Source organism: Acipenser ruthenus, chromosome 36, assembly GCF_902713425.1.
Source record: "Acipenser ruthenus chromosome 36, fAciRut3.2 maternal haplotype, whole genome shotgun sequence".
In the NCBI taxonomy this organism is placed as follows: Eukaryota; Metazoa; Chordata; class Actinopteri; order Acipenseriformes; family Acipenseridae; genus Acipenser; species Acipenser ruthenus.
Window position 1 is genome coordinate 538,226 of NC_081224.1, and position 10,000 is coordinate 548,225.

At 47.8% G+C, this 10,000-nt stretch overlaps 1 protein-coding gene across 2 annotated transcripts in view; it reads left to right on the plus strand.

Annotated features, from left to right (window-relative positions):
* Window positions 1-10,000, plus strand: part of LOC117962684 (microtubule-associated serine/threonine-protein kinase 1-like) — a 36,387-nt gene that overhangs the window by 20,650 nt on the left and 5,737 nt on the right. For both annotated transcript variants that reach the window (XM_059008068.1, XM_059008067.1), the window contains 13 exons: window positions 116-183; window positions 777-853; window positions 1,631-1,839; window positions 2,419-2,557; window positions 3,349-3,481; window positions 4,181-4,346; window positions 4,776-4,877; window positions 5,676-5,798; window positions 6,781-6,890; window positions 7,710-7,870; window positions 7,982-8,232; window positions 8,553-8,768; window positions 9,280-9,509. In XM_059008068.1, coding sequence (XP_058864051.1) covers window positions 116-183; window positions 777-853; window positions 1,631-1,839; window positions 2,419-2,557; window positions 3,349-3,481; window positions 4,181-4,346; window positions 4,776-4,877; window positions 5,676-5,798; window positions 6,781-6,890; window positions 7,710-7,870; window positions 7,982-8,232; window positions 8,553-8,768; window positions 9,280-9,509 — 1,985 coding nt within the window. The remainder of the gene's footprint in view (window positions 1-115; window positions 184-776; window positions 854-1,630; window positions 1,840-2,418; window positions 2,558-3,348; window positions 3,482-4,180; window positions 4,347-4,775; window positions 4,878-5,675; window positions 5,799-6,780; window positions 6,891-7,709; window positions 7,871-7,981; window positions 8,233-8,552; window positions 8,769-9,279; window positions 9,510-10,000) is intronic.

Consider the following 10,000-nt stretch of genomic DNA (forward strand, 5'->3'; position numbering starts at 1 on the left):
AGGTGCTGCAAAACTTTTGGCCCGAGTTGTAGGACGGTTGCAAAGCCAGCGACGAAAGCTGATGAACACGAACGCTGGGAATTTCATTCAGCCTGCCTGCTTTTGTGTTTTTCAGAAATGGTGAATCTTGAGAGCTACGACAGTGAGGGTCCCAACACCCCCGAGACAGACGACACCGTTGAGGTACGCAAACCTGTTTCAGATGATGTCATAAAAACATGAGCAAAACGTTCGCTTGCACGCCGTCACTGCGGACAGGGAATCTGAGCAGAAGTTAAAAACAGAAAGCAGGAAGCCCTTTTTTTTAAGGAGACGGTTATGCATGCATGAAAATATCAGCCAATTAGCACTCCGGGTTTCATAACCTTTGCTAACGTGATAGGGCAGAGGCTGGACGTGAACCTGCATCTTAACCACGATGCAGAGAGATGTCTTCCTGTGCATGTGCCGTGAAGCTTCATTTATAGACCCTGGCTGCAAAATCCGCTTCTGTGATTTATAACCAGTTAATACAGTACGGAGTGTGGCGTGGGTGTCTTAGGATACGGATTTGAACCCAGCTCAGCAAGGGAGACAGGAATGCAGTGCTGGCCAGCTAGACGCTGCTCTGAGCTCCTGGCAGTGAGTGGCTTCCACATTGCCTGCAGTGTGAGGTTCATCCAGGGTTTGAACCCTGCTCTTTGGCTCTCCCACACGCTGGATTTAATAGCTGTTTTAAGACTGGAGTGAAATGAATAGAAACCCATTTCTAACCCTGTGCTATTTTTTGATCCCAGGGACAAGTAAAGACGATGAAACCGCCCAGCGAAGGCGACTTTCAGACTATTAAACTCATCAGCAACGGAGCGTATGGGTGAGTGGACTTCCTGCTTCGTTTCTGATCGCAAAGACCACCCAGAACCTACCGGTGTCACAGAATATATCTTCCGCCCACCCACCCACCCCCTGAATATTTGTTCCCCCAGGAACGAATATTCGACGATATTGGTTCCCCTTTCCGAATATTGGCACCCACTTATCAAAGTAATCTTTCTTTGCATATAAGTCTGTATCCCAGCACCTTCCACTAAAACCTTAATTTGAAGACCACTTTCACTGGCCCTAACCCAAACCCTTACCTTGTAGTACCCAGTCCCCTCTGATAGCTGGGTGTACAAATATATATATATATATATATATATAGCTATGTTCAAATGTTTTGCATCACCTAGAATTTTCAGACATCATAAAAAAAAAAAATCAACATCATTTAGATCTTTTATTTAACATCATGTAATCAAAAAAAAAAAACTACAAAATGATATCACAAAAGTCTACCGGAAGCCATAATAGCAGTACAGTATTTCATGTTAGATTTCGAAATGTCACATTTTTCAATTGTCACTTTTTCTGTCAAGTATCTGGCCTGCAATTCAATATGTTAACATCATTCAGCAGGTTTCACTGGACTTCATGAAGCACAGTGAGTTCATTCTATAGGGGGGTGATGCAAAACTTTTGGCCAGAGCTGCATCGTAATTTGAGTATCTGTAACAAAATGTATGCTATAGTCCGATGTAATGTGTGCAGTGTGCATTGAGCTGCGTGCCAGGGAGCTGACAGCGCTGTGCTGTGCTGTGCTGTGCTGCAGTGCTGTTTATCTGGTCCGACACAACGACACCCGGCAGCGCTTTGCCATGAAGAAGATCAACAAGCAGAACCTGATCTTGAGGAACCAGGTCCAGCAGGCCTTCGTGGAGCGAGACATCCTGACCTTCGCGGAGAACCCCTTCGTGGTCAGCATGTTCTGCTCCTTCGAGACGCGGCGCCACCTCTGCATGGTCATGGAGTACGTGGAAGGTACGTGGGGTGGTGAGGGGGTGGACATGTACTTCCAATGGGTGAACCTTTCTTCCAAATCCGTTCCCAAAGGGTTTTATCAGTACTGTTTGAGTCGTTGTGTCGCGGCTCTCCTCCTAGCCTCTGACGAGTTATTAACTCTGACTCCAGCGTGAGATTTGGTTCTCGGCTGCAGAGCTTGCGTTTTTTGTCTTTTGAACCCGTATGGTCAGACGCCACACTGGGCAGAGTTTCAAACGTCATCCCTCATGTGGGGGACCGTTCTGCAGAACAGACTTTCGTTGCGAAAGATAAAAATAACTGTACTCGATTGCAAAGGTGAGGGAAGGACAGTTTTTTTTTTTTTAAATCAGCCCATTATCAAATGCATTGATTGAATACCTTTTAAAATGCTTCTTAAAGGCAGTGACCCGGTCCGAGTGTCGGATCGCCCTTAATGGCAACGCAGTGGATTTTGCGTTTGAAACTAACAGGGAATAAACCCCCATAGCACCCTGACACTGGGGGCTGCGTCGCTGAGATGGCCGGACTGTCCCTCTGTGCGTTTTCAGACTCCTATCCTGTCTTTCCCTGTTGCAGGAGGGGACTGCGCCACTCTGCTCAAGAGCATTGGTGCCCTGCCGGTGGAGATGTCCAGCCTCTACTTCGCTGAGACGGTGCTGGCTCTGGAGTACCTGCACAATTATGGGATTGTCCATCGAGACCTCAAACCGGACAAGTAAGTGCCTGCTTCCTGTAATTCAGGGGAGACGCACTCCTCTTTTTAACCTCTGCAGGGCTTAGGTCGGCCAGGGTGTCCTCTGGTCACTGCGCACCAGCGACCCCTGTGGTCTGGCCGGGTTTGTCTGTAAGCTGCCCAGAGCTGCGTTGTCCTCCGACGCTGTAGCTCTGAGGCGGCTGCACGGTGAGTCTGCAGAGTGAAAAGAAGCAGAGGACAGTGTGTGTTATTATTATTATTTGTTTATTTAGCAGACGCCTGTATCCAAGGCGACTTACAGAGACTAGGGTGTGTGAACTATGCATCAGCTGCAGAGTCACTTACAACTACGTCTCACCCGAAGGACGGAGCACAAGGAGGTTAAGTGACTTGCTCAGGGTCACACAGTGAGTCAGTGGCTGAGGTGGGATTTGAACCGGGGACCTCCTGGTTACAAGCCCTTTTCTTTAACCACTGGACCACACAGCCTCCTATGTTCAGCTTCACTGCTTCCGAGTCAGCGTGGGGGGGTGGTAGCGGTGAGGTGAGCCTAAAAATAATTGGCTATTCCAAATTGGGAGACAAAAATGATAAAAACGATTGACGACTACTAAATTAAAAAAAAGAAAGATTGATTGAGAGAAGAATGATAATCACTAAGTATTCGAGCAGCAACAAACAAACAAAAAAAAACGCTCAGAATGATTGACGCATCAGGAGAGCCAATCCTTGCTGGAAGCTGGCAAATCTTCCGTCCTACTCTTCTGCATTGAAACCCTCCTCGTTTTTTTTTGTTTTTTTTTCCCCGGCAGTCTTTTGATCACGTCAATGGGGCACATCAAGCTGACCGACTTCGGGCTGTCCAAGATGGGTCTGATGAGCCTGACCACCAATCTGTACGAGGGGCACATCGAGAAGGATGCCAGGGAGTTTCTGGATAAGCAGGTCAGAGCTGGGGGCAGCGTGGCAGCTGGGACTCCCACCTACCTCGTACTGCTCTCTCTCACTCTGTGTGTGTGTGTGTGTGTGTGTGTGTGTGCGTGTGTGCGTGTGTGTGTGTGCGTGCGTGTGTGTGTGTGGGGGGGGGGTCTGTATGACATAGATCTCACAAGGAGACCGTTGCAAACACCTTCATTTTGTTTTGTTTGTTTGCCCAGTAATTCTTTTGACATTCGTTTCGAATTTTTATATATATATAATCTTCATTTAGCCTATTTCTGAGTGTCCTGAATCTATTGTCATATAATTAATTATTTTCAGTCCTTCCTGAGATTAGCATGTCATTAAAAATCCTTCATTTGCAAGATCGTAATGATTTCTCCACGTTACAAAACTGGCAAGAGACTAATCAGTTTGTCTGAAAGAGGCTTTGAAGCATTTCACTGGGATTTTAGAAGAGGGGGCATTCACTTAGTAAATACAGGTGCACTTACACACAACCACAGGGTTATTATGAATACAGGAGTCAGAGAGAGAGAGAGAGATTTTGAAATTCTGGACGTTGATGGCATTTTTTGATCTGCTGATTTTGGGCAGGTTAGCCGGTCTGTCGGTCGGCCGGTGAAGACCCTTGTGTTTATCCCCTGCAGGTCAGCCTGTCCCACCCCCCTCTCTCTCTGAGCTGTGTGTGTGTGTGCGTTGCAGGTGTGCGGGACCCCAGAGTACATCGCCCCGGAGGTGATACTGAGACAGGGCTATGGGAAGCCAGTGGACTGGTGGGCGATGGGCATCATCCTGTACGAATTCCTGGTGGGCTGTGTGCCCTTCTTTGGTGACACCCCCGAGGAGCTGTTTGGACAGGTCATCAGTGGTAAGATACAGGGAGGGGAGTGTGGGGAGGGGGGGCAGGCTGGGGGCTCCTGTACTTTTAATCCCAGGACTGAGCTACGGAGAAAGGATGCAAGAACTGTCTGTTTTACCAAAGAAGAATGAAGTCTTTAATATCTCAAAAGCAGCTGACATAGTTAACCCAGACCATTCCATTAAGCGCAGTGCAGAATCAAAAGTGTAAAGTTTTGTGTAAAGTTTTATGTAAAGTTTTGTGTAAAGTTTTGTGTAAAGTTTTGTGTAAAGCTTGTGTAAAGTTTTATGTAAAGTTTTGTGTAAAGCTTGTGTACATTTTTTTGTAAAGTTTGTGTTAATGCATCTTGATTTGTTTCTAACAAACAAAACTAATACCTAGTCCCTTTGTCTGTCTGTCTGTGTGTCTGTCTGTCTGTCTGTCTGTCTGTCTGTCCAGATGAGATCGCCTGGCCGGAGGCTGACGAAGCTCTCCCTCTCGACGCCCAGAACCTCATCTCCGCTCTGCTCCAGCCCAACCCGCTGCTCCGAGTGGGGACCGGTAAGAGAGAACACAGAACTGAGCCAATACAAGCCCACCTACTGACCCGCTGGTCATTGTGATGCGTTGGGGAGTTCCCTCAAACACGGCTAACTCTTCCCTTCAGTAATACCATTCTCTTTAAGCTATATCTTAGGGATCCGCTATGATGAAACTTGGTAAGGGCATTCCTCAGCATAGCTGTGGATCAGCATGAACATGAGGGGATAGTGTTATTATTATGATGTGTCTATTTAGCAGACGCCTTTATCCAAGGCGACTTACAGAGACTAGGGTGTGTGAACTATGCATCAGCTGCAGAGTCACTTACAACTATGTCTCACCCGAAAGACGCAGCACGAGGGGTTGAAGTGACTTGCTCAGGGTCACACAATGAGTCAGTGGCTGAGGTGGGATTTGAACCGGGGACCTCCTGGTTACAAGCCCTTTTCTTTAACCACTGAACCACACAGCCTCCTATAGTGTTGTATCTTAATGTGTTACAGCCCCCCCCCGCAGTGTTTAAAAGAAACGCTATTGCAGCGGGGGGTGGGGGTTATAAATCATCTGGGGGAAGGCGTTTCCCAACATTTATTCGGGAGGGTTCGCCAGGAGAAGGAGGATTTCTCTGCTGCGGATCGCAGTGTGTCCAGAGCCGCGGCTAGGCAGGAAAGCCCAGATTTTAACCTGACCTCGCGGCAGGGGTAAGGAGGTGTGCAGGCAGGGCGTCGCACAGCGCTGCCCGATGCACACACATCACAGACGGGGGAGAGGGCGGTGCACGTGAAGCAGCTCTGTTCTGTCACTCCGTTTTCCCAGGCGGCGCTCACGAGGTGAAGCAGCATCCCTTCTTCAAGGACCTGGATTGGAACAGCCTGCTGAGACAGAAAGCTGAGTTCATTCCTCACCTGGAGTCTGAGGAAGACACCAGCTACTTCGACAGTAAGAGGACGTCCCGGTAACAGGGCAACACAGCAGCAGGGTTAATATACAGCTGAGGACAAGAGTGTAGTGTTACCTGGAGTTTTAGTATTGAGACATAATTTAAAAAAATAACAATAACATATTTATATACTATCTATCTATCTATCTATCTATCTATCTATCTATCTATCTATCTATCTATTATTATTATTATTATTATTTATTTCTTAGCAGATGCCCTTATCGAGGGCGACTTACAATTGTAAGCAAATACATTTCAGGTATCACAGTACAAGTATTAATACAATTAAGAGCAAGATAAATACAATGACTTTGGTTCAAGCAAGTACAAGTATATGGCAAAATACAATTCAATAATACAGCAGATAACAGTGTCAGTGATAGTTACATCAGGATATGATTAAATACAAAATACTGCAGATTAAACACTTGGCAGATTACAGTACTCTGAAGTACAGGATTAAATGCAGTAAAATAGGGGGCAGATAAGATCAAGTAAAGCACATTTAAGGAAGGGTGATAAGTGTCCAGAGGGAAAAACAGAGGAGTTCTACAGGTGCTGTCTGAAGAGATGAGTCTTAAGGAGGCGCCGGAATGTGGTCAGAGACTGGGCAGTCAATCTATCTCTTATCTCTATCTATATCTATCTCTCTCTCTCTCTCTCTCTCTCTCTCTCTCTCTCTCTCTCTCTCTCTCTCTCTCTCTCTCTATGTAATCAAAGAAACTGCAAAATGAAATTGCAAGTCTACCGGAAGCCATAATGGTAGTACAGTAGTATTTCATGTTAGATTTCGAAATGTCACAAGTATATAGCAAATGTATATAGCAAACTACAAAGCGTTGTGTGTAATTCATTATTCAGCAGGTTTCATTCGACTTCATGAAGCAGAGTGAGTTCATGCTATAGGGTGATGCTAAACTGTGTGTGTGTGTGTGTGTGTGTGTGTGCGTGTGTGTGCGTGTGCGTGTGTGTCCTCAGCGCGATCGGACCGGTATCAACACATCAATTCATACGATGAAGACGACACTAATGACGATGAGCCAGTGGAGATCAGACAGTTCTCTTCCTGTTCCCCCAGATTCAGCAAGGTACGGACCTGTGTGAGTGTGTTTGTGTGTGAGTGTGTGTGTGTGTGTGTGTGTGTGTGTGTGTGTGAGTGTGTTTGTGTGTGAGTGTGTGTGTGTGCGTGTGTTGTGAGTGTGTGTGTGTCTCTCTCTGTGTGTTTTTTAAATCCAGTAGCTGACAAAATAACTATTACTTTTTTTAGGTCACTTCCATTCGCTTTCCAGCTATGGCCAAAAGTTTTTAAGATTGAGACATAATTAAAGTCATTCGACTTTATGAAGCAAAATTAGTTCATTCTATAGGCTGATGCAAAACTCTTGGCCAGAGCTGTACAGGTCTCAAATGTTTTGAAAGAAACACTTCTAATGTGAAATGACCCAGGAAGTGTCTTCCTGATATCAAAGCAAGCAAACTGAGAACTTTCAATAAACTAGTACCGCATTGAAAATATTTACTGAATTGTGTTGTTTTTTAACCCATGACTCTCGATTTCTCTGGATGACATGAGTTTGGGGTGCTGACGATTGCTGTGTGTTTTTGGGGTGCTGACGCTCGCTGTGTGTTTTTGGGGTGCTGATGCTGATGCTGGCTGTGTGATTTTAGGGTGCTGATGCTCGCTGTGTGTTTTTAGGGTGCTGACGCTCGCTGTGTGTTTTTGGGGTGCTGACGCTCGCTGTGTGTTTTTGGGGTGCTGATGCTGATGCTGGCTGGGTGTTTTTGGGGCGCTAACGCTCGCTGTGTGTTTTTAGGGTGCTGACGCTCGCTGTGTGTTTTTGGGGCGCTGACGGTCGCTGTGTGTTTTTGGGGGTGCTGACGCTCGCTGTGTGTTTTTGGGGATGCAGGTGTACAGCAGTATGGAACAGCTCTCCCAGCTTGAACACAAGCCCCCCACAGTCACCAAGCGGGACCCCAAGAAGCACAGAGACGACAAGGTGACCAAGCGAGAGAGCCTGGGCAGCTTCGGGGTGCGAGAGAAGCAGTGGAGGACCAGCTCTCCGGAGATGTGAGTACCCCGGAACTGCTCGCACCCAAACTACTAATGCAAGAAGCAACACCCAGACTGCTCAATCCTAAAATTCTAGCAGACGCAAAACCATGTGGTTTGTTCTAACAGGAAGCGGCTGTCTGCCTCAGAGTCTTCATTCACAGAGAGCGACTCCAGCCCACCCCTGGCCGTCCGCCGTCGCTTCTCCGCCCTCATGGACACGCACCGCTTCGCCTCCCCACTAGAGGGAGACCCTGAGCCGCGGCTCAAACAGACCCAGAGCAAACCCGCCCCAGAGGGAGGGGCTTCCGCCGCCGGCAGCCAATCGGAGCAGAGACCGCCCACGGAAGGCAACGGGGCCGCTGCAGTGGTCCCTGGGGGTGAGCGTTCAGTTCTTAGCTTTCTCTCTGCCTTTTGGCTTATCAGTATATTAAATTCACCTGTAGGTCTAGAAAGAAAAAGCTTGCCTCCAGACGTCTCGCTGTGTGCCTGAAGCTCTGGAGGGATATGCAAGTAACTTCCAGATAACTTTAGACTGTGCTTGCAGATCTCTGGATCCGACCCTCCTGCTCTAATCTGGACTTGCCCGACCTCAGGACCACGTTACTGGATCCTCAGCTGATGCGCTCTCCTTGCGCTATTGCACTGCTGATCTGTCACTGTAGATATAACTTGTTGTGATCTTAACTTCTGTTCGCAGACAAGTCCCCGCGGAGTGGAGAGACTCCCTCAGCTCAGAAGGAGGGCCCCAGCCCCTCTGAGCCCTCGGCGGCTCGCGCCACCAATGACCTGGTCCTGCGAAGAGCCAGACACCAGCAGCTCTGCGGAGACTCGGCTGAGAAACGGACCTCGAGGTCGGGCACCAAGGTCATCAAGTCGGCCTCCACCACCGCGCTCTCCGTCATCATCCCCGCAGGTACACCCCAAGCCACCAGGGGGAGCTAGAGAGACGGCAGTCACCACAACAGCACCACCATCTTACCCATAACCACCGGGGGGGGGGGGGCTAGAGAGACAGCAGTCGCAACAACAGCAGATTTCTGTACACTGTTAAAGAATATTGACTTTCGAATTAATAAACAGAAATTTAAATAATCAAAAATGCGCAGAATACCGAATTGGAAGATTTAGAGACGTGTGCAAAGTGCTGAATTCCCTTCTGCCCTGTATGAAAGTGAGCTCTGAGGTTTATGTGCTGTGAGAGCGGTGGTCTGTCCCTTATAAACGTTCACCACAGTAAATTTGCACAGTCATTTTGCAGAATTCTCACACTTATTACCATAGTTTACCCTGATCTGCCATGTTCTTTAATACGCTCCACCATACCCCTCGGGGCTTTACAATGTTTAACTATATGCATGAGTAAACTTTGCAGTGCTATTTACTCTGGTGTGTGTGTGTGTGTCTCTTTCTGTTGTGCTGGACAGTGGAGCAGCACGGTGGGTCCCCTCTGGCCAGCCCCATGTCCCCTCGCTCGCTCTCCTCCAACCCCTCGTCCCGCGACTCCTCCCCCAGTCGGGACTACTCCCCGGCCGTCAGCAGCCTGCGCTCCCCCATCACCATCCACCGCTCTGGGAAGAAATACGGCTTCACCCTGAGAGCCATCCGCGTCTACATGGGAGACAGCGACGTGTACAGCGTGCACCACATCGTCTGGGTGAGAGCAGCTGGGTCTACTGGGGCTTGCACTGTCACACTGCCCCCTGCATGCAGTCTTATAACCCTGCATGCAGTCTTATAACCCTGCATGCAATCTTATAACCCTGCATGCAATCTTATAACCCTGCATGCAATCTTATAACCCTGCATGCAATCTTATAACCCTGCATGCAATCTTTTAACCCTGCATGCAGTCTTATAACCCTGCATGCAATCTTATAACCCTGCATGCAATCTTATAACCCTGCATGCAATCTTATAACCCTGCATGCAATCTTATAACCCTGCATGCAATCTTATAGCCCTGCATGCAATCTTATAACCCTGCATGCAATCTTATAACCCTGCATGCAGTCTTATAACCCTGCATGTAATCTTATAACCCTGCATGCAATCTTATAATTAGGGCTTGCGTTTCCACCCCCTCGACTTTTCGACTCTCCTTGAGAAATTCAATTGATACCTGTTAAGCCATCCGTGTCTCTCAAT